The sequence below is a fragment of the Rhagoletis pomonella genome, unplaced genomic scaffold, assembly GCF_013731165.1.
Source record: "Rhagoletis pomonella isolate Grant_MI unplaced genomic scaffold, Rhpom_1.0 Rhpom_scaffold_00010, whole genome shotgun sequence".
In the NCBI taxonomy this organism is placed as follows: Eukaryota; Metazoa; Arthropoda; class Insecta; order Diptera; family Tephritidae; genus Rhagoletis; species Rhagoletis pomonella.
In genome coordinates, this window is record NW_023458564.1 from 7265429 (window position 1) to 7290688 (window position 25260).

Consider the following 25260-nt stretch of genomic DNA (forward strand, 5'->3'; position numbering starts at 1 on the left):
AGTTATGATAAGCACTATACCAACTTTATTTGTAAAAAAAAAAAAAATTTCATTAGAAATCTATATCTAAGGTAACGAATTAAGAACTAGTTCTGAACTATAGTAGAAAAAGGAATGTAGAACGAACTAGATCACATCTGTCGAATTTAACATCTTGGAATCTTCTTGAATCTAACCAATAGCAGAAAGCACCTCTGCACACTCAGCTACATCCAAAGTTATGTAAACGTGTTTTCAGTTCAGTGTGCTCAGTTTGAATTACATTCATTCAAACCAATTTGATTTCAAATTGAAAGAGACATTTTTTTGAAAATAATTTAAAATCGCTACCATGGAAAAAACAAAAAAGACTCTGTTTGAAAAAATATTTTTTTCGTCTGTCGACTTGCGAACTGGTTCGGAACTATGCACAAAGGAATGCTGATCGAACTAGAACCCATCTGTCGAATTTAGGGCTGGTTAGGAACTATAGAAAAAGGTATGCAGTTGCTAGCATGCAAAGAGAATTTCTGCACACTAGTCATGGTTCTAAATTCTCTGGTACCGAACTAGTTCGACACCAGTGCGTTTCCTCACAGGGGGTAGCACAGTTCTTTATATGTGTATATCTACATACATAATATTTGCACTTACGACCTCTATATGTATGTATGTATGTATAGCTGCACCTTTTATAGGTTGATTTATCTACATATATAAATGAATTAACGTTTTCGCTTTTCGTCTTTCATAGAAACAAAATACCATGGTCTACATTTTTTGACCGAGTTGTGTGTCTACGCCCTCACAGCCTTGACAATGCAAAATTTCAAACAAAGCAATGTACAATAATCGAAGAATTCCTAAATTCTCAGCAAATCGATATAAAAACTATGTAAGCAACATTTTTAGTTCATTAGTTCAAATTAGTTATGCATTGATGACTGAGAGCATTCTTGCTCGTACTTTAATTTTTATTTCTACTTTATATTGCAGGGTACTGCCATGATATATGTAGGTACTACCAATCGTTTCAGGTTAGACACCTAATCAAATTAATTTATTTTCTAAATCACTTAAGTAATTTTTAGAAATTGAAATTTCGAAATGCAATGATTAAGTATAATAATACAGTTTCGAGTTGTAAAGTATTGTAGCGACTTCCTGTTTTGCTAATCATATTTAATCTTTAAGCCTTGCTTTAAGCTTGAAGTCTTAGTTTATGCTTTGCACTGAGGAAGTTGGGCTTTAAGAAAACTTCCGAAAAGTTTTTAAGGGTGATGCATCAAGCGAATCGAATAAGTTGAACATGGTTTTCGGTACCTCAAACTTGGTTACTTATTCCTGCATTACGTTCTGGAATGTTGCATTTGAGAAGTGTGCACGACTTCTTCACAAATTCAGCTTTCGGCACATCTGTGTGTGTTAATGTGGCAGACCTTTAGGTACAAGATCGGGTAAATTGCCTAAACCCAGTGGTACGGCGACATAGTTTCATAATTATTAATTTCGCCTTTTTATTTTGCTATAAAATTATTTATAAAGTTTTGGCTATCGCATACTTTCGTATCATCTTTTGATGCCCTTTTTCTTTAAAACAAATATTTGTTGTAAATATATAGCATTTCATTTCGAAACTTGCAAAATACAAATTGTGTTTTATTTTACTTCAACTTAATTTGCTGTTTATTCAAATACATGGCGTATGAGCGACTTTTTATAACCCACACATATCAATAACGCCACAATTCAAAATTACATGTTTTTGAGTTATATATCGGATTAGGTTGATAAATAACCATATTTTTGTGTGGCAAATCGACATATGAGGCTTGTTACCAGTCCGACCTGGGATGCAATTGTGCCCTTTGTCAGAAAATCGAAGTAGGCAACCCTTACTACTGTCATACACTTATGGTGACATTTTTCGTTTTGTGCCGTTGTTCAGTTATACCAGTGGACTGAGTTTCGTTTAACTACTTATTAACAGTTACTTATTTCGTCTTTTTTCAGTCTAATCCTGGCTAAATCTTTATTAAGTAGTCATAAATTGAAAGCTTACGAATTTTCCCCTGCAAAACGGCTTTAGAAACGAGACTTAAGCTAGCCATTCAGCTTATTTTACACCAGTGAACATACATATTCCGAATTATATCATACAGTAAACTTAACTCAGCGTCAGCACATAAAATGGAGGTGGCATTGAATAACGTCATACGCTAAGTCTATGGTATCAGAAAGTACGATCATATCACTCCATGGAGAAATAAAATTCTGGGTTGCAATATCTTCGACCAGCACGATGCGAGAAACTCTTTGTGACCAAACTGATACGACCAGTGTCGCGTAGACCTCACAGCCCTTTGGTACCTAAGCATACCTATCTAACCTCGTCCAGAATGTTTTTCGTTAACGCTAAAGGTGGAACTGAATAGACTACAAAACAGCAATTCTTCATTACTTCTGTGAACTATGTTGATATACTGAATTAATATTCCCTGACTTCTTTTTCTTCCTACTATGCTTTCAATCTATAAATCTTTATCCCTACCAAATAAAAAATAATGTAAATTTTAACATGGAAAATGTTACTCATACGCCATGTACGAGTACGATATGGCGTATTAGTAATACTTAGTAGGAGAGCCAGTGACATTTTCCTATTATTTAGTTATGGCATATTTTTTGCCAGAGCGTTACGGAAGGTATATTGAGGTGTCATCCATGAGACGAGGCCCTGTTCAGGGTAGCAAGGAGAGGTAGAACTTGTAAAAATCTAAGAACAAAATTATTATTTAGTTAAGGCTGTATTTTTATCCACTGAGTCTCTGAAAGTCAACCATTATCAGGATAATATTTGCAGATCGATCAGCCGGTAATAAAAGGGTTGCAGAACACCCCTAATGTCTCATATGTTACTCATACGCCGTGCAGGAGGATGCCGGAGCATATCCATGTACATACTACATAGCGTACGAGTAACGTTTTTTCCTGCTCATAACGTTTTTTCCTGCTCATATGTTATTAAGAAAAATAATTAGGCATTTTCCTTTGACCACTCACTACTTTTTTGTGAAGGAACAGGCTTTTATACTAATGAAACAAATTTACAAAAAATCTCTTATTTTTTCACTCTTTCCCTGGTAAAGTTTTACTTTAATTTTCATAGAAATGCAAAAAGTTTTGGGAAAATGGCCTGATCTATAAAAACAGAATACAGATTCGTAATCCAAAACTCAAAGTTAATTTTACGTATTTCTGCGTTTTTTTTTTTGTATCATTTCAAAACTTGAGATTTTCGCTGCAGTGTTATGAAAAGACAGGAAAATCCCTTAACTTGAACTAGTTTTACCGAAAAATTTTTCTTTACTTGTAATCCAAATAAAATTATAAGATATCTCAGTAACGGATGTTTACCTTTAAACGGAATTCGTAACAGAATCTTTTATAGAAAGAAAAGTAAACATAAATTCGCGAATCGGAAATTAAGTGGAATCAGTCTGATAATGTTGCATACATGTGTTGCAGGATCAATAAAGACTTCCTTGAAATTACCACTGTCACCATGTTTCCACCAATCATATAACTACATAGTAGATTCTTTCCCTAACAATCCGGACCGGATCCGTTAATTAGAGAATAAGCGAAAAGTTTGCTCTCAAAAGTGGAACATAGTCCAGAAGTACGGGAACGCAAACAACCACATTTCGTGCCCAGAATTTGAGAAACAGCTGATTCACGTTGTTTTTGTTTTTTTGTTTGTCACTTCAGTGCAAAATCTTGGAAATTTGGTTTTTAGTATATAAAAATTTAAAATACATACATCACTATTCCTTAAAATCACCAAGTAAATGCAGGCAACACGTAAAGTTTTAGTTACTCATACGCCACGTTGTTCACGTATCCCATTTATTATACCCGCGCGCACTTATGCGATAAATCAGTAACTTCTGAAGCTTATGCACTCAAAATTGATATTTACAATATATTGAGGGAAAACGATGTAAAAAAAAATTGGAAAATGACCTCGTATGTGTATTGCGGTAACTAACTTGGACTAAAATTACGCAAATTTTTCACGTAACCGTGTATTTCGGAAATTCGGAAAGTTCGATATTTCGAAATTTATGGACGCTAATTTACTAAAATTTAATGCTCACAGCAATCTCTAAAAAACTAAGATCATCAGGGAATTTTGGAACACGGTCGTGGCACCGACCACTTATGACTACATACTTACGTATATTTCATTAAGTCTAACAGAAGATATTATTGAAAATGCTTTAACAAGGGGCTAAACCACCCCTGATTAACCTGTAATGGTAGTTTTCAGAAACGTGGACAAACTATATTTAATACGTGCGCCGGCTATTTGCCGGTACTAACACTTCTTTAATTTAACGAGTTTAATTTTTAACAGCACCTAAAGCTTTCTCAGTATGAAGTATCGGTCGTAATTTCTACTTTAATAATTTAATAAATTTTGTCTGGTTTGGCAGATCTATGTATAAGCTTAGAGCCACGCAGTTTTTCCTCTGTAAGTAGTATTTACATACTACATACATACATACATACATATAACGAATTCTATCTGTCTTCTAAAGACTATATGTGTGTGTTAAGTGGTAAAAAAAAAATCCCGTATTCTTTTAAATACATTCGTATTTTTAAAAAATAAAATAACTTCAAATACATATTAAGAAATAAATTTATTTTTATGTTTTGTCCATATTAGAGTTCATAAACGTACTCGAAAATAAATTTTCGAATTCGAACTAATTTCTATTATATGTACTACCAGCCGCTAATTCATTCAATTAGCTTCTGTTTATCGCAACCGGTTATAGTATTTTTAATTTTTACATGGTATTTTTTAATTAAAGTAATTTTTTTTTTTTTTTTCTTTTCATATACACAGAGAAAAATAAAATATATATATAACTGATTACATTAGAATATGAATGGAATTTGCATACAAAAAGCCTAAGTAAATTAAATTGTAAATACAATAACAAAAATCCTTTTAATTATAAGAAAATTACGATAAATACAAAACAAATCTACATAATGCCATACAAACCAAAAATAAAATGGTGGTCGAATATTTAATTTTTCTTTACTTGATACAATGCTAAAAGGCAACGAAAACATGATAGTAATCTTACAAGAATATAATTATATGTACTTAATAGGAGCTCGTTAAGCGCTTACCGATTTTCGAAATTCCCGAAACACGTTCGAATGTCGATTCTGTGGTCTTATGTAAAGTAATCACAGTATCAGTTAGATGGCCTGTCAATGAATAAAAAAGAAGGACATTAAATTACTCATGCATATACAAATTCAAATACAATTACAGCTAATATGCTCACTAGAGCTGTAGCAAACCGTATGTATTCGTTACTGAGTAACGGCTGCAACCCCTGATTCGAAGTACCGAATCGTTACTCACATAATAATCTCGTTACTCCCATGTGCCGTATGTGCACCACTAACATGAATCAATACAACATAACATGTTATGCGGGAAGGAAACTGTTGTTCGTATCGATACTAAAATGTGTTGCGTGTGTGTTTACGTACATGCACGCATATGTACGAACGAACACTTTCTGACGCTAGGAATTTCGTTGCGATGATTCGTGTGAGGTAAAAGTGATTGTATCAAAAGTAACGAGTAAAGTAACGATACGAAAGATACGGATGCTGATTCGATTAAATAGTAACGATTACATACGGGTATCCAAATTTTCGTTACGTTTACAGCTCTAATGCTCACTTACTTTTCTCATCGGAAGTTTTGCGTGGCGATGTTTCTACTGTGTCTTGCCTATCAGTTCTGATTTCGATTGGCGTCGGTGGTGGGGTCTGTGAATCTGGAATGTCGCTCGCTGTATTATAAATAAAACAATTAAAGCACTTAAAAGTTGATAATTCGCTTAATTGTATTAAAATTCGAAAGATTACCTTTCGTTTTGAGCTCATCGCCTATTTCAATTTGTCCCGCACTCATCTTCTTTGTAATCGTCTCCTCAACTGACTTGCAAAACTCAGCGTCTGTGAGTGTTATAGACTTTCGTGGTTGTACAGGTGCCGGTGCAGCCAACTCATCGGTTGTCTTGTGGGCGATTGTAGCTTGGGTTGCTTGCTGCTGGTCAACTGGTAACTGAGTTCGCTGTTCTGCGGCCAAGAAGTCATCGGTCAATTTAATTGTGTCTATTTTTGTTGCCGCCTCCGTTACAATCTTGTTAATTTCTTCACTCAAGCCAGTGCTGCTAACAATTTGCGCTACTGGCTGTGTATCTTCGCGTGCGGGTAGTGTAGTTGTTTTACCATACGCATCCGTTACAATAGTTTCTTTAGTCGGTTTTGTGCTTGTCGTGAATTGGGTGGTCTGTTCTATGGTTAGAAAGTCTTCAGTTAACTTTCTTACGCCCACTGCAGTCACTTTGTCTGCCTCATTGATGGGCGCGGCTACCTCAATGCCATCTTCTTTTGACGTATCGACTACTTTTATTGCTTCTTCTAGCTTTTTAATTGATTCAACAAGTTTAATGCTCTCCTCTTTGACTGTATCCGTCACCGCTGAACTCATCTTGAGTGTAGTTGTTTTCTCATCGACTACAATGTCAGGTTCGAAATCGATTAGTGTTGTGTCTGACTTAGTATCTGTTTTTGCTGGTTCTTCACTCAAGGCTTTCACGTCCATTTTAATATCTTTAAGACTTTCCTCCAACGATCTAACTGCTTCCTCAGTTCCGAGTTTCGGTACGCTAGCCATGATAACGCTTGTCGTTTTAATCAGATCACTCATCGCGCTCTTAACCTCGGTAGTTTCAGTGTCTGCTAACACCGGGGCTGTAGCTGGTTGCTGTCTAACTTCCAAGCCAGAGGATAGACCAGGAACGACAGTAGCACCCAAAACTGAGGGTATAACAGTATGAGTGGCAGATTTTAAGAGTTCATGTTTGTGATCTTCTTCTAATGGTTCTTTGGAGGTCGGCAACTGCATTTGTTGTTCCATTGTCAGGAAGTCTGCTGTTAGCTTTTTCGTTTCAACAGCAGGCAGCGTTTCGCTTGACTTTTGTGCTTGCTGAGTTGAAAAAATCGTCTCAATTGTAGATTTTTCTTCTTTAGCCGTCTTATCGATTTTCACTTCATCGGCCGCGGTTTTAGATAGACCTGCTGTTTCTTTTGTCACATCCACAACACTGCTTAACACTTTCTTAGCTTTTTCAATTTGTGTGTCTATTTCCTGCTTGGTTACCTCTGTCGTCTCCTTCAAAGTTTCAGTTGCCGTTATCTTCGCAACCTCTACAGTTTTAGCAGCTTCTTTTAAGTCTTTCGTGGTCTCAGACACGTCAGCTACTATTTTACTTTCTACTTTATCCTCGGTTTGCTTCAAATCTTTCATGGTCTTCAATACTTCAGTCTTTGTGGCGCTCTCAAATTTGCGCGCGCTTTCTAAGATTCCTGTCTGCAACTCAGTCTTCGAATCTACTTCTAGTCCTTTTTTAGATTCTATAAGGTCTGCAGCCCAATCTTTAGTAACTTCTTTCATTTGCATTTTTGCCATTTCGACGTCTTTCGCTGACACCTCCAATTCGGTTGTAGTTTCAAAAAGTTCTTCAGCCGTTTCCCTTACCTCCGCAGTGCTTGTTGCAAGTTCACTCACTGTTTTCTTCGCCTCTGTCTGCGCCTTTTGTTCCATGCTCAAGAACTCATGCGTCAGCTTCTTTGTTTCGGTAGTTGCGGTGGTAACGGTTTCGCCACCTTTTTCGATAACTTTTTCGAATTCTTTTGTGATTTCTGTGACTTTAGGTATTGGCTCTGCGGGAGTCTTCTTTCCCTCGACACTTTCGGGCTCCGCCTGCACTTCTGTAGATAGTCGCGCTCTTGGCTCTGGCACCCTTTCGGCCAGAGATGTTCTTTTCTCAGCGACTGGACGTGTGGTTTCCTGAAGTAGTTCATCGACAGTAATAGTTTTTTTAGTTATTTCAGTTGCGATAGGCAATTGAGATTTTTGCTCCATACTTAGAAATTCTTCGGTGATGGATTTCTCAAACGATTTAGTGGGCTCTTCGCCTGCCTGATACACATCGTCTGTTGGCATCTCACCGTGTTTCTTTATATCTTTTGGTAGCACTGATATCATGTCATAGGTAACACCTCTAGCTTCGAAGTCGGCAATTTTGTCCTCAATTGTGCTACCCTTCTCCTGGTTCACTATGGATGTTTTACTCTCTGTGGGCGGCAGCTTTTGCAGTTCATCCTCATATTTTCCACCCTCAAAAGCAGTTATAATTTTCTCAATTTTCTGACTCGATTTCTCTACCGTTTCCGCACCTTTCATTTCTTTTTCCTTTACTTCTTCAACAAATTTCTCGCTGATGGTAATATCTGCTGGAAGTTGCGTTTGTTTTTCTACATTTAAAAAATCTTCAGTCATTTGCTTTGCCTTTTCTTGTTCCGAAGTAATCGGCGACTCTTGCAGGTGCTTTGATTTCTCTACAGCGCTAATATCTTGTATGATTTTTAAGTTCTCATCATCCTGAATTTGCTTATATTCCGTTGTGGAATCTTCCTCTTCTGAGCTACGTCCAGAAGTTTTTAATTTGTGCGTCAGTTCCTTATCAAAATCACTTTTGCTTATTTCCCCTGTATCCATTTTACCCATTTTCATTTTCATAACTTGATCGGGAGCAACAGTGGACTTAACAATGTTATCTGTGGGTAATTGCATATTAATTTCCGACTCATGAATAGCCTTTTTGTCCTCGATTAGGCTCTTACGTTTTATTTCGGAAATTTCGCGTGTAATTTCCTTTTTCTGCGATGAAGCTGGAATTTGCCGTTCGATGGAGAGTCTTTTAACGATCTTCTCTCGTCGTTCGGCTACAGTGCGCTTCGTGATTTCTTCGTCTGATTCAGATTCTTCCACTTCCTTTTCCTCCGCCGAGTATTTGACTTCCTCATGGTCATGGATCTGTTGAATTCGTTTACCTACATATACAAAAAAATATAAATCGTGTAAGCAACTTCTATTGAAATACTCCTTAAATTATGTTTTTCATTCCACTTACTCTCTTGTCGCACGAGTTCCTCCACCGATTCCGAATTCTTCATAATGTCGGTTTCGTCAAAGTCGCGAGAGTGTGAAAGCCGCCCACTTTTGCACTTTTTCATAATATCATCACGTCCAATATTTTTGAGCGCTACTTCTAAGGCGTGTATATCGTAATTTGGTTTATCCTTGAAAAGTCGTATCATGCTTTGGGCCTGCCGCGCAATACTATCAGTATTTTGATTTATGATCTCATCAATCTCTTCCGTACTAATACCGATTTCAGAGGCTAATTGTATCCAATCCTTGCCTAGTAAATTGGACAAATCCACAATACGTATATCGCCGATGTAATGATCGTTCTGATGTTTGCTCAAACTAAACAGCGAGCTCCGATAGGTTGTGGTAATCTTATCGCTGAACTCGGTAGTTGTATCCGGTATGACAATGTCGGGTAATACAATATTCAAAATACAGATGGGATGTTGCGGTGGCTCGCCCTTTGCAACTTTTGGCTCCTTCATAAACAATGTACGTCCCACAATGTCGGCGTGTTGGTCCTTGACACGTACCGTAAATGGTAGACGATTTTCACGGAATGCTTTGAATTGTAATTGCAATTGATCTCCAGATTTGGTGACTGGCACTAAATTACCAGCCATTTCAATAAATTGTGGTTTGCCTTCGAGTACTTCAACGTCACGACTCTTGGCAACTTCTGTAAACCTTTCCTGCTTTTCGAGTGTCTTATCTTCGCGATCGTCGGTCATGCAGAAAACTCGCAGGCGGGCTTCGTAGGGTTCCACTTTCTTGGCGAAGACTACAAACTTGGCCATAAACGGCACATGGATTACCTCCCTAAATAAAAAAAAATAATTATTTAGAGAAATATATTTTTACGGTTTTTTGTATGATGCACCATCTCCGGCAAACGGAAGATGGTTTTAATTAGACATGTCTTCTTGAAAAAATTTAATTCATTATTACTTTGCAATAACTCGACAACAAGTAGAGCAATCTATTAAAGATAGCGAACCGTCAAGAAGAAGAAGAAGAAACGTATTGTTTTGACACCGATAAGAACTCTTATATGAAATCGTTAGAATTTTAGAAGGCTTCCGTTTTATCCGTTTATTATAGAGGGATTAATATGAATTTTGTTTCTTAGTGAAATTGAGGATGGTGAATTCAAAACTGCAATTTGTTTTTAGATAGCTTTCATACTTTTACTGTTAATCCAGTTTAAATCTGAAAATTTGGGTTCATGTAGCTTTTACTTATAGTTCGTCAAATTACAGGGCTTTACCTGTACATATATGTGCACTAAAGCTTTATTTTTTGAAAAGGGTTGCCATCTGTTACAAATTCCATTAAAATTTAATAAGTTTAAAAAATTAGGTAATACAATATAGGTATGAATCGAAATGGTTTTCAAAATCTCTTGCTTCTAAAATACTCGTAGAAGGGTTGCCACCTCTTTAAAAGATCTAATTCAATTCAATTAAAGGAATTAGGCAACTGAAATATGTGTATCAGACCACGAGAAAAAATTCGACATATTTAACAAGAAATAAGTGAAAATAAAACATTCCTAAAACTTTAAAGTTAATTTAATATTCCAGTTATTTAAAAGGAATGTAATTAGAACAAATTCGTAATAAAATAACAAATACGATGTCATAAACCTTTCGTTTGACACAAATATTATTTCAATTAAATTAAATTTGACTACAAACAGGCGACGCACTTCAATATATTCTCAAGCTAAAACCTCTTTCGTCCGACTCCCGTATGGTGATACCTATCTATTTCAATAACCTAATTCCCTTAATTCAAATGAATTTTAACTTTTGAAACAGGTGGCAACACTCCTACATGTATTCAGAAATAAACCCTTTTGATAACCATTTGGATTGATACTCAACCTTAGGTAATTCATTTAACTTATTAATTAAAATTACAAAATTTCTTCTAGCTTTGTTGATATCGTGTGGATAATTCTCCTAAATGCGTGGATGTGTATGAAAATTTAATATTCGCTACGTACTTGTAAAGTTCGGTGGCCATCTTAGTAGCTTCGGAGATGTTCCTGCAGTCCATCAACCAAAATCTAGCCGATACGGTTGTGGTAAATGAAACACAATCGTTTACGAATGTCAATGGTGTTGAGCCGGTAACATCTTCCCATTGTGCGCGAGATGGTCCACCTATAAACGTTCAACACAAAAATCGAGACGAGATACAGTAATGTTTAGTTCTAACGATACAGCGGCATATAACGCTAAAACAGTTAACTTAAAAATATTTTTGTTTCTACTACAAATCCATTAGCAAAAACATAAGGAGTAATAGTTGTAATAAAATGTTGTCAATAAATTAATCGAAAACGAAACTGGAAATCATAAATTTATCAAAAAGGTGTCGCTGTTAAATGAATGAATCGAAACACAAAAAGAAAGAAAAGCATAATGTTTAGCTTCTAAAATAGACGATAGAAAATATTTAAATAGTCAGAAAATGTGAGGAGTGGATGCAAAATGTCAAACTGAAATAAATTCGCAAATGTCAAGCAGCTTTGAAAAGTAGCGCTGATTAGCATTAAATAGATATATGCAAGTATATAAATGGCTTTACTTCTAAAATTAGTTTTAATTGAAGCTGGTTTTGTTTCGTTTTTGCTATTTATATATAAATATATATATATATATATCTTTTTTTTGTTAACTTTCTTGAAAAACATGCGCTATTAAGAGTTAAAAATAATGGAATGTGAAGATTTTGTATATCTGTGTACGTGTTCAACGCAAGAAAAGAAAACAATATTTTTATTTCATAAGACTGGTGAAAATTGCCAACTTTAATTTAATTATTTCATATATGTAATATATAAAATGAAATATAATTCAAACTAAACATAAATAATACGAAGAAAAATAAATTTATAAAATGCATGAAAATAATGAATATCACAAGCTGTGCTTGAATCGCTATAACGGTTTAACATTTTTATAATTAAATTATAGGCAACAGCAGCATATTTGTGATATAGTTTGTTTTGCGAATGTTTTCCACTTTTGAATGGACATTTAAAAATTCTATGACGCATTCGAAAGATTTTTATTTTGCCTGAGTTTCGTATGACTTCTTATTCGCTATAAACGTATGGAGTTAGGTAATTGCTAAATTATTTCAAATAGCGTTGAGGCTTCACTTTCAGAAAAGTTCTCTTTGGTACCACAAACAGTAGAAAATTCAAAAATGTATGTTGCTAATAGTATATTTTCCTAGATATTAAAATTTGTTAAGTACTTAAAAGGAATAACGAAAATAAAAAATTAAAATAAAAATTTCCAATATAAATCAATTAGTGCAAAAAATTTGCTAATTAAGAAATAGTATAATTCGTTTTGAAATACTTATTATAAGCAGCATAATTTGTTTGAAAAATACACACAAAAAATGATTTTGTCCACACTCGGCGCAGAAGAAACCTTCAATCAACAGTGTTATGAAATCTAATATCAATACATCACGTTTGATTTTATTAAGCCCTCCATGAAAGCATTGCAATCATATGCTAAAAAGATATGCAACATCCACAAACCAGTCACAACCAAAACATACAGATTTTATATGGGTAAATGAGACGCTGCACTGGTGCGCCAGCAGAGCGTTTTTAAGCCTGCGTTACCTTTTTTTATATCGAGATTTGTATATATTTTATATCAGCAATGGGCACAGAGAGCTTTTAAGGGACACGCATAGAGTAAAAGTTCACTCTGGACGTCGCTGCCGATATAAAAAAAATCACTGGGTAAAAGCTCTCTCTGGCCATTAGTGGTTTATGTGAATAAGCTACACCCAGAGAGAGCTTTATTCTCTGCGCGTCTACATAAAATGTAAGGAAAGCTTAAAAAAAGTCTGTTTAATTTGATCATGTCTAACAACTACTTATGTACGAACACAGTTCTCTGATCGTCACTGACTTAAAGCTAGTCATGACTCATAAGCAGATAATATACCACAGGAGAAACTTTCTAAGGATTTTATATGGGTGCACACAAAGTAGAATACTCTCTCATATCGTAACCGGCTCTGTATTTTTAACCGACTTCCCAAAAAGGAGGAGGTTATCAGTTCGTCGGAATATTTTTTTTGTTGTTTGTATTTTCTTTTTTTATGTATGTTACCGCATAACTTTGGACCACGTCAACCGTCACGTCACGTCAATAATTCTTTTTGTATCGGAAAGGTAGTGTCTCAGAGGTGGTCCCATACTAATCTGGTTTAGATCCGATCATTGGATCATGGAATTGATGCTCAAAACGGCTTCCGCGGGCAAAGCTTTTTTAAGCTTTCTATACATTTTGTATAAACCACTGATGGGCACTTCCTTGCCCGCGGGCAAAGCTCTTTTAAGATCCCTATACATTTTCTATAGGCGTGTGCAGAGTAAAAGCTCTCTCTGCCCATCGCTGGTATAAACGTGCACGGAGTAGAAGCTCTCTCTGAGCATCACCGAAACATGGTGGCCACAGTTGCATTCATCAATTGAAACAATTATCCATATAAATGACCAATTATAATAAGGTGGAATTATAGAGTATTTTCGCTCAAATTTAAAGTAAAGTTCTGAACACATTGAAAACGACGAGCTACGGACGACAGCTTCCAATTTATCATCTTCATTATCTAAACGCTTTGTCGATGGCGACATGATTTCTTTGAACGCGGTAGCGACATCATAAATTTGTATGAGTTTGACATACAAGAAGAGGAAGAACCTTATCTGTCGCCAGAAAAATAGAAATAGATCTGGCCACAACCACAGCCGTCGCGTAGCCCGGTCGTTGCCAAAATAATTATCTACATAAGAGTACGTGTTAAAATAATTTGTAGCTCGTGGTTTTCATTGTGGTCGGGCTGTAAGAAACTCTGTTTATTTAAATGAGTTCCAGAGAATAAATGATTTGGGAATGCGTCCATGTGTTGAACAGGACAGACTAGCTAATGAATATTCCAATTTTTAGGTATTTAATTTCTAAGGTATCTCCAGTTGTTGCCTTTACATTATGTATGTATGTAATTCAAATTCTTACATCAAAGGTGTTTCAAACTAATAAACTCACAGCCGAAAATTTTCACAGCTTGTTCTAGTTATTGTGATTTCGAGGCTTTTTGCATGGAATACCCCTATTTTTAGTATCGTATTTAGCCCAATATTATAGTTTACAGTTTATATGACTCATAAACCAGTATTTATTTACTAATTATTGAATTTATACAAAACTAGTGATTTTGGTCAGAAATTGGTCTAGAAAATAATGGTACTAGTACCAAATAAACATTGGGCTTGGCCATGATGCAATAATACAGGTGTTATCAGTTGGCAACTTCTTGCTCTTCCGCCATATTGACTGGCTTAGGTGAGACAGTGTTACTTCTTTAACAATTCTTTGCCTAATAATATGGTTGAAATTTTTATTTTTTTTCTCAGTATACACATTTTTTTTCTTTAAAAGGTATTTTATCTTATTTTATTTCATTTTATTACGAATATACTATAAAAAAGCAAATTTTGTTAAGGAAAAAATGTGAAATTTTATATTTTTCCCCCAAATGGGGCTTAATTTCTTCCCGTTTTTCTTCTCGTTCTACTGAGCTAAGGCAGTGTCAAATCGAGCTGTCACAATTGATACCACCTTGTATTATTGCATCATGGGGCTTAGCTAGTAATTCGAAAATGATTGGAAAACGAATATTTTTTTCGGGTCTCACCTTTGATAAATTATTTCGGCCCTATCGAATTTTCTGTGCCTCTTTTGGGCTTATCGATTTTTTTTTTATTTCTCTTGCCTCCTACATCAAAATATAAAGGCGGATTCACCGCTCGTGTCCGAACATTTTTTTGTAAGTAATTTTATACGTTCCTTTTCCACTCTGTCTCGCTGAGAGCGCGACAAAAATGTGCTGAACGCCAGTGTTGCCAGTTGAGTTATTTTGTAGCTAGATTTAGCTATTATTTTCGACTTTTAGCTATAGAAATTTGCGTTTAGCTATTAACTACATTTTTAGCCTTTTTTTCTTTTAATCGAGTCAGCTATTTTGGCTAAAAATTTTTTTACAATTTTCTCATTTTTGGACAGAGTTTTATCATTTTGATGAATATCAAACAGTAAAAAAATTGGTATTCTGGCATGCCTGACCCCATTTTTTTATATCGATTACACCGTGTGAACACGAAACACACGAAGCATCAATATACTTACGAAACTTAGAAAGCTTCGTTTGTGCCATTAAGAATAACAATATGGGTACCAAATGAAAGAGAAAATTCTGGTAATTTAAAAAAAAAAAATCATTGGTTTACGAGGACGAAAATTCGCTTTTAATTAATTTAATTTTCTAAGCTTATAAAATTGTACGAAATTCGTGGATTTGATCTTAAGCACCAAAAAATTTAATCTGCCTTAATTCTATAGATTTTTCTCTTTAATTTAATACCCATACGGTTTTTCTCCATTGCACTGAGTTTTTTAAATAATCATATTTTGCAAATTTCAAATTTTAAAAAATCCTGACGTCAAAGGGAAAAACAAAAAACGCAGTCTACCTATATTTGGCCCATGGTTTCGCGAATGTGTTGATTTATTGGTGTGTAAAATTGACCGTCACACGGAGGTATCATGTAGTATGTAATCTAATCGCTGGTTTCATCTTCAATAATTATTTGTTATAATCAATCGCCTAGTTTCGTTCAGAACGTTTTCCCTTAAATATTGTAATATCTTCACTGGGCCAAGGAAATGGAAAGCAAACTGTTAAACTAAACCAAAGATAGTTTTATATTTTAGGAATAGATTTGCAGATTTGAGCCAAAATTTTAATAATATTTACTAGTCACAATTGTAAGGTATTTTAATTACTACTCCAATTCAATGTATGTAAATATTTAAGTTCTTATTTGTTTTGTGTTTAATTTATTTAGCTGTTTTTGAAGGAAAATATTTTTAGCTATGTTGTTTGGCTATGAAACAAATATTTGAGCTTTTTTTTCGGAGAATTTTTCTATAAGTCTCAAAATTTTCTGGCAACACTCTTTGTTCGAATCAAATTAATTTTGATTTTCTCCCTTTTATGCGTATTGCAGCGAATTGAAAATGTTCTGAACTAAACGGTGAACCGTACTTCTCAACCTTTCTCTCTAAGCTATCGATTTATTGTATTAAGGCTCGCTGTACATAGATAGGCCTTGGCTACACATACCGTAGTATGAAGGAAAAAGCTTGTGATATTTTTTATTATAATATTATTGTAGATTTTTCATTACTACTTCGCTTGCCTTGTATAGGGTAGGAACAACAGTGTTTTCCATACAGACGATTTTATGTAAAGTCGCGTGTTATAGGACGAAAGTTTACATATAAGGCTCTGAAACTACAGGTGATCTTTCACAATCCAACCATATTTACTATGTTTACCAAAGCAGTACTTTTAACCATTAGAAAGATCCATTTTATCCGACTAACTTCAAGACATCTTTTACTTCTTGATTCAACTTTTCGTAATTATTATTTTTTATATTTTCGTTTTATCTGTTTTCGTTTACCCTATGGCAAATTAAACATTAATCAAAATAAAATAATTAAAAAACTATATATATAAAAATATTAAAAGAAAAATAAATTATATAAAGACAAAACATACCGCTGTGTATATAATAATGTGGTAAGGATCGGTTAAAAAATAAATAAAAAGATAACGATTTTTTACTCGTGTGGTTAACTTGTGCAAATCTTAACTAATTTTTAAACGTACATGCATATGTACAAAATATAATAACTTTGGTTCTAAGAAAACACAGTGAAATTTCGATAAATCTTAACCAGCCTTTTAGAACTTCACAAAAACAAATTAAAAAATTTTTTTCTTGTTTTATTTTTTAAGTTCTGTCAATAAATTCTTAGACTTTTCGTTTTATTAATCAAAATTTTAACCTAAAATGGATATATGTACATTTATCTAAGAGTTTTGCCGTTTGGAAGTTTTATGTTTATTTGGATTTATGCTCACACCCTGGACTCATTATAACTTTTCAGGCTTCTCACTAAAACTGCTTTTTTCTTAACGAGAGTAATTGGTAGCCCATTGAGTTGGCATTTGACCTTAAGGTCTTCCAAAATAGAGATATTGGAAGTTATGCCTGTGAACGAAGCTTTACCGAAAGAATAGGTAGAAATTGGGTTTGATAATGGCACTGTGTGTACTATACTAAAGATCTACTGCGCTAAACCCTAATTGAATACAACTTCAACCTTAAGCTAATTAAGAAGTTAAGTACATTTTTAAGGTGCCTTGTATCACATTTTGGATGGAGAAGATAATCGTTCCCGAAAGTCTGTGTTTGCCTTCACCAGCCCACAAAACCTGCAGTCCGTCTGTATAGAAAGCCCCATTTTATTCATATCGTAGCCAGTACGACCTTGCCAGCTAAGTTCAAGGAGACTTTCGGACTTCCTCCTGAAAGGAGTTATAAATCTCGTTGGTTGTCTCATTCCCTTTGACTTTCGCCAGTGGACAACAATCTGAAATTCTTCCCAGCTCCTAAGTAACAGTGTTACTGTACTGTCGGCTCCCAGGTTGTTCAAATGAGTTCTGCAGTGGTCCATAAGGCCTTAATGCCATTTTAAATGAGTCTAAGATATAGAACGTTGCCTGACTCTCCGACATAATATATATTCTGGCCGCATTTGTGCTTCTACGAAGAAATTCGTACACACAGACTTCAATTACGAAAATCTCTGACAGTACTTTTCTGGAATCTTGGTATAAGTACGCCTGCCCCAGTATTCCCGTGGTACATTTTCGTTCTGCCGATATATCATACTTAGGAGCCATAGAAATTTCCGCTTCATAACGGTCCCATTCAGGTATTCTGACTTTGCAGGACGTCAAATTACGGTATCATGATGTCTATAAGCTTGATAGCGGGACATGGCTTGATAACCTCCAAATTATCCCGGAGATCTCCACTTTTCATGCCGACTGTATTTGGCATCCGTAAAACGAATTAGAATACAGAGGGGAAAAATGCGTGCAACGAGACCAAGGGCATCCATTGGACAGATGCGCCAAGCTTCTGTGATGGCCACGCAGAACAAGTGGTGCTGCTCACTCAAGGTGGCATCCGCTCTTACTTGCATTTGCAAAAACGGGTTTAAAGACCAATACGTTAGCTTTTGTGATATTTCCTAAGTTTTAACATTCGCCTCTTGTGGGAACTCAATTTCTGTCCCTGCCAAGATGGGTCTAGTCAAGTTGACTTTCCTTCTTTTGGTAAATAAAACAATGGTGAACTTCAATAGGTTTATTGGCAATCCCTTTTCAGCACACCAGTCTTCAGTTAATTTTAGTTTCATTTTCATGCCAACTAAAAACGTGGATGACTATTTATGTACAAAGGTCATCTGAAAGACCATATCGTCGGTGATACTGCAAAAGGGTCTATGTCTATTAGTACCCTTGACACTTAGATGGTCTCTTACTTGCACCGGAATGCATCTGCAAATCGTTACAACCTAATAAACGAATGACAAAACTGTCTATCTTTGGCTAATGAAGATGAACGATTGCCAGAAGCGATCAGATATAGATAAAAGATCAATTAAGCATCAGAGATAATAAGTGACATAGAACGTTTTGCAGTATCACGGACGATATACGTTAAGTACATTGCCATTTAGCTTTTACAGGCGTTCGTCAACAACCAGTGTCCGTAGTAGGAGCGATAAGACCCCCTTTGGGGACAGCCACTGGTGGCAGTTTATAATGCATAGAAAAGGCGTTTTTTAGAGAAGAGATTTTCCGATAACCATTTAGCGGTCACAAATTGGTCAGAGTGCTCAGTTTGGTTTGTCATTGCATCATGAATAGCCTAACGCAAATTTATTTCGAGAGTTATGGTTCAGTTTGGAGTGTTCAAAATGTCAGTATGCTGACTTCTGACGTTGCACAGCGATGATGTGGGTTCGATCCCTGCTGAAGTCTGGTGAGCAGGTTTGGTGATCCTCAAAATAGCTGCTATAACATCTATCGTTTAGACTCTGTCCTTTTTCCATTTTTTTTTTCCAAACAAATTGTGGTACAAAACTCAATAACACTATTGAAACAAAAACAAAAAATTTTTACCTCCCCTAAGAAATACTTATCATCCCATTTGAAAGGAATCGTATGAGTAATTAACTATTCAACTACTTACACTAGGTGACAAATGAAAGTGTACACCTTGTTCTAATATAATATTCGCAATAATTTTCAAGAAAAAATTTTTGCATTAAACCTTTTAAGTCAAAGTTTCACACTTTTAATAAAGTTACAAAAATTCAAAAAATGTTCATAAAAATTTTCAACTTTTTATTCAGAATATCTAGAAAATTTTCGAGTATGCAGTTTTATTGATTCTTTCGAATTTTTTGTCGCATTTGCTTCCATATAACGAATAAACACAATTTATTTTTATAAGTCTTTGAATTTTTGTGAACTTTATATAAAGTATGAAACTTTAAATAATATGGTTTGTATTACAGAATGAACCATATTTTCAGAAATAATTAATGCAAAAATATTTCCATGAAAAGAATTGTGAGTTTTATATTATAACAAGGTGTACACGTTTTTTTGTAGCCTAGTGTATAAAGATCAGTCGCGAACTTTATTTGACAGAATGTTTAAATAATTCTTGAATTACGAAACTAATAAAACGATCCTTTGAAAAAAGCATTTAAATTTCAGACTTAAAAAATAAAAAAATTAAAAGCTCAAAATTATTAAGTAAAATACAAAACATTAACTGATTTATTACGGACCAAAGAGCAACTTGCGAGAAAACTTTCAAAATTGTATTCAGGTGAATTTCTTTTTTAAATCTTAAGTGAGAAGGTAACCTAACATATTTGTGCAATAATTTTTTCGAAAAGTATTATTTTTAGTTATTTATATCAAACGCGCGTTTTATAAACAAAAGAAGAATTGAAGCAAAGCTTAGAAATTGAGTTGAGGTATTCTGTTGCTTTTTTGTATTATTTATTAATAGCTTATACATTCGCTGTGCATTCGTGTATAGCTGTTATTTAATATTAAACGAAATTTAATTGTGCCTTGCTTTTGAAATTTCTGAAATAAATTCCGGTTTCTTTTTAATTTTTTTTTTTTGTGGTTTAACTATATAGAGATTGTCTGGTGAAGTTAATAGAAATTTTAATTGCAATTTAGTACAAATTATTTACATTGAATGCTTTACTTAATATTAATGTGTGACATTAAGAAGAAAGCGCGAAATACATATAGGGTAGTTACAATGTGTCATTACAGTCACATTTATTATAATTTTTTTTTTTTATATGAGAGGACTCGTTATGACACCTTGTAAACTCCCCAATAGTGTCTTTAGAAAGAATTGTTAAATACTGCGAAATTCAAGAAGTTTATGACTTATAATGAAATTTCAAAGTTTTAGCAAGTTTTAAGCTAGAAGGTAAGTGTTTCAGGTTATAAGACTTCGCTTTATATAAAACAATCGATTTTTGTCTGATGGAAAAACTTTACTGCTATTATTACAATAAATCTTTTTTTTTAATTTCGTAGCTTTTCTATTTTCGAAATACATGTACATACATATGTATGTATGTCTAGATTAGGGTTGTCCAAAAATGCATGTGGGGAAAAAGTAAAGTCAGAATTTTTTTGCTCTCATCCTTTAGGATTGTTCTATACCGAAAAACACCCCTATTTTTTATTTGAAATCAAAAAATATTAAGAGGTCGCTCAAAGCGCTCAAAGCTTTCCATGTATTTTATATGGGGAAAAACAACTCTCCGTAGAAATGGTATAGAAAACTTCAAAATCTATACTTTTCGATCGGAGAACTCTGTTGCTCTTCAGGAGATTCTTAATAATAATACCCAATTATTTTTTTAACCATTGTTTATTTTTTCATAGTAACTATATATATTAGGTCCGCCAAAAACCCGCAGAAAATGCCAGAAAATGCAATGGGTGGATAAATATAAAATCTTCAGTATTAAAAAATGGTTAAATAAACAATTGGGTAGTATTACTGGGCAGAGTTTTTCGATCGAAAAATATTGATTTTCAAGAATGCTATAGCATTTCTACGAAAAGTTGCTTTTTCCCCCATATAAAATACATTGAAAATTTTGAGCGCTTTGAGCGACCTCTAAATATTTTTATACCCGAGCGCACTTGTGCACAAGGGTATATTAATTTTGTTCACATAACGGTTGTTTGTAACAGCCAAAACGTATCGAGATAGATATAGACAAATGTATACATAAATGATCAGGATGAAAAAAGAAATCGATTAAGCCATGTCTGTCTGTCCGTCCGTCTGTCCGTCTGTCCGTCTGTCCGTCTGTCCGTCTGTCCGTGTACACGATAACTCGAGCAAAAATTGAGATATCTTAACGAAATTTGGTATGTAGGTTTCCCTTAATCCAAGGTAGGTTGGTATTGAAAATGGGCGAAATCGGACTTTAACCACGCCCACTTCCCATATAACGGTAATTTCCAGAAATACGAAAACTGCGATATTTTAGTAACTACTAAAGATAATTCACTCAAAATTGATATTTATAATAAGTTTTAGACGAAAAATAAGAATATTATAAATTTTTGGAAAATGGGCGTAGCCACGCCCACTTATGGTTATATGTGTATATCTTGGTAACCGCTACACCAATTTCTTCCAAACTTGGCACAGTTGTTGGCCTTCGCACAACATACTAAATGGCCGAAAATTTTTAAAATCGCTCAATAACCACGCCTACTTCCCATATAACGGTAATTTTCAGAAATACGAAAACTGCGATATTTTAGTAACTACTGGAGATTATTCGCTCAAAATTGATATTTACAATCATTTTTCGACGAAAAATAAGAATATTATAAATATTTGGAAAATGGGCGTAGCCACGCCCACTTATGGTTACATGTGTATATCTCGGTAACCGCCGCACTAATTTCTTCCAAACTTGGCACAGTTGTTGGCCCTGGTACAGCATAAAAAATCGCCGAAACTTTTTAAAATCGGTCAATAACCACGCCCACATCCCATATAACGGTAATTTAGAGAAATACAAAATCTTCGATAAATCAGTAAATATTGAAGCTAATTTATTCAAAATTGATACTTGCAACAATTCCTTACCAAGAAATACGTTTATGGTAAAATTTTGGAAAATGGGCATGGCACCGCCCACTTATGATCACATATATGTATATCGGACCCCGTTCTACCAATTTGTACCAAACCCGGTGTGGTTATTGTGCTTGCCACGTGTAAGCAAAACGTTGAAAATTATTGAAATCGGACTAAAATAACGGCCGCTTCTCATATAACGGTAAATTTCAGAAATGCTTGAAACTTCAATATTTCGAAATTGAAGGACGCTAATTTACTCAAAATTGATACACCCCGGCTTACCATCTAGCGGAAGGTTTCGGAAAGGTGAAAAAACATATTTAATACTTGCGCCGGGTATTTAATGTTCGGCTCCGCCCGAACTTAGACTTTCTTACTTGTTTGATTTGGAAATAAAAAATATGGGTATATTTTTTCGGTATAGAACAATCCTGGGGGTAAGAGCATTAAAATTCCGGCTTTACTTTTTTCTGGACCACCCTAATCTACATACGTACAAATGTAGGCTTTCAAAAGGTATCGGGAAGAAAAAGTTTACAAAGCTATCGGTTGTGAAGACGGTCCCACGTATTTATTTACACTGGGTTCCGTATTTCCATTTTATGGGTCAGTATTAAACCATTGATTGTGATATAAAAATATTAAAACATGTTTTTTCATACTCTTTGGAGAACTAGTCGATTTTTGTATGTACCGTATAATTAAGCAGCAGTTTCGATCACTTTCTGAGGCCTTTGTGATACCTCTTGCGGGCTTTGGTTTATTAAAACCCTTTGAAATCGGGTTAAGGTCAGTTTTCTAAAATGCCATGAACTTGAGATCTTCTAGCTCATCAGAGAAGGATCTGCAAGTATTTGAGCCCTTCAAGATGTGATATAGTTGTCTCCTCCTCCATACTCCGATTGCTTCTACAGCAATCGTTTTAAGGCACTTCTAATCTGGCTAAATGTAACATATTTACATATTAATGAGAATACCTAAACTAGTATTCGGAAAGTTGGTGTCAATACTAGCAAGCGATGCGAACACCCAACCCTTTGGGTGACAAAAAGAAGTAATTGCCAATCGAACCACGGCATCCGTAATCGAAGACACTTGATTCGAAGAGAATGAAATAAAATGGCAGCTGGTTTCTCTTCAAAACAATTGCAAGCCAAAGGGATTGCACGACAGAACCTCGTTTTCCTGTGAGACTTCGAGAATAGCGCTACTATTTAGTTGATATATAGACCACTTTCGGCCCATCGTTTCACCTCTGAGAAATTTGTTTGATGTGAATTCTATTTATTTTCCATTGGAACCCGTATGGAATCCCTGAAAAACGAGCATCGCTCTGAAAGGAGCCTTGCCATTGGAACCCTCGTTTGGTATGAAAGGCAGATGGGTAAACCTTTCTTATTAGCCCTGACATTTGTGGCTGTTGGTTTAAGTTACGAAAATTGTGGAAAATGTGATAAAGAACTGGCACATTATTACACTAAAATTGAATGTGCCATATAACTGTATACTCAAAAAAACTCCAACACTTTTGAGAAAAAAGTTTAACATGTGGGTGAAAATTTGTTGCGTTTTTTTTTTGTTTAGTTTTCTACAAAGTTTCAATAGAAAATTCTTAAAAATAAATTAATAAACATAAGAGGCAAACAATCTCACTTGGAAATGGAGTGCTATTGATATAACCGATACTGTACATAAGTACATACATACTTCCCGATTAGCTTCACTCAAAGTAAACGCTGTCCCATAACCTGAAACACTTCTCAGTTCATTTCTAATTTTTATATTGATTTCTCACCGTATCGTTATTTTATTTTTCGTAAAATGCCTTCGTTATCCAAAAATCGTTTCAGTTTTAACATTTTTCTTTTAACAAGACAACCTGGCAATAATTTAGATTCGTGTCGTCAATGCAAAATATGAAAAAAATGCCTTTAAGAAAATCGCTTAATTACATGGATTGCAGTTAAAAATGTGAAAAATAAAAAAAAAACAATTGCAAATTTGTGTAAATAAAAGCAAACATAAAAACAAATGTAACTAAAAATTCAACAAAATTAAGAAACACAAAAGCAAATTATTTCAAAGTTAAGTATTGCTTCAAAGCATATTATATTGGAATATTATAGAAATTGGAACTGTTTGATCGAAAATTATTTAAATAATCGTATGCAAAATTTCAAATGTTGTATTCGCTTAATTTAACTTTAATATTTTTTCTTGCGATTCGTGTCATTTTTTTTGTTTTTGTTTCATTTAGCTTGTTTTTTTTTAATTGCTTTCAACTTTTGATTTCTGATATATCTAATTTAACGAAAAAACTCAAAGTACAATAATGATTTTTGTCTGTTTTAGTTGAATTTGAAATTTCATACATGTTTGTGATTTTGAAATAGCTAGTTACCTTTTAGAGATCTTTTCCGAAATACACCTTCAATGATGGAATAAAAGAATGGTATGCGTGCACATATGCATTTACGCATTAGTACAAAATTATATACAAAATTGAATACATTTTGAAATTTAAATAAGAGAGAACAACAAATGAAGAATTAATTCCAAATAAATTCGAAGTTAATATCGATGTCTGAGTGGAAAATCGATCTATCTCGGCAGCCAGTTCGAAAACGCTGTATCTCAGAAATTTTTGCAAGAACACCCTACTTCAGAATTTGATTGAAGAACGCCCTATCTCAGAATTCGGTTCAAAAACGCCCTATTTCAGCTGAAAATACATTTAAAATGTGCTGAGATAGGGCGTTTTTGAATCGGCAGGTGCGATAGGGCGTACTTCAACAAAATTCTGAAGTAGGGCATTCTTGACCAAAATTTCTTAGATGGATCGTTTTCGAGCTGGCTGCCGAGATATATCGATCTTCCACTCAGCCATCGATATATGTATGTATATAAAATATATAAAAGAAAAACTTTACAAACAAGAAAGAAAGAAAAAGAAACAACAAAATCATTAATAATCTCATATTGTTGGCATATGATGCGA

At 34.4% G+C, this 25260-nt stretch overlaps 1 protein-coding gene across 1 annotated transcript in view; it reads right to left on the minus strand.

Moving 5' to 3' along the window:
• LOC118745980 (ankyrin-3) overlaps positions 1-25260 on the minus strand; it is a 187270-nt gene that overhangs the window by 18544 nt on the left and 143466 nt on the right. The window contains exons 13-17 of the mRNA XM_036479685.1: positions 11091-11250; positions 9063-9901; positions 5947-8982; positions 5763-5870; positions 5191-5271 (exon numbers count right to left, since the gene is read on the minus strand). Of these exons, the coding sequence (XP_036335578.1) occupies positions 5191-5271; positions 5763-5870; positions 5947-8982; positions 9063-9901; positions 11091-11250 (4224 nt within the window). The remainder of the gene's footprint in view (positions 1-5190; positions 5272-5762; positions 5871-5946; positions 8983-9062; positions 9902-11090; positions 11251-25260) is intronic.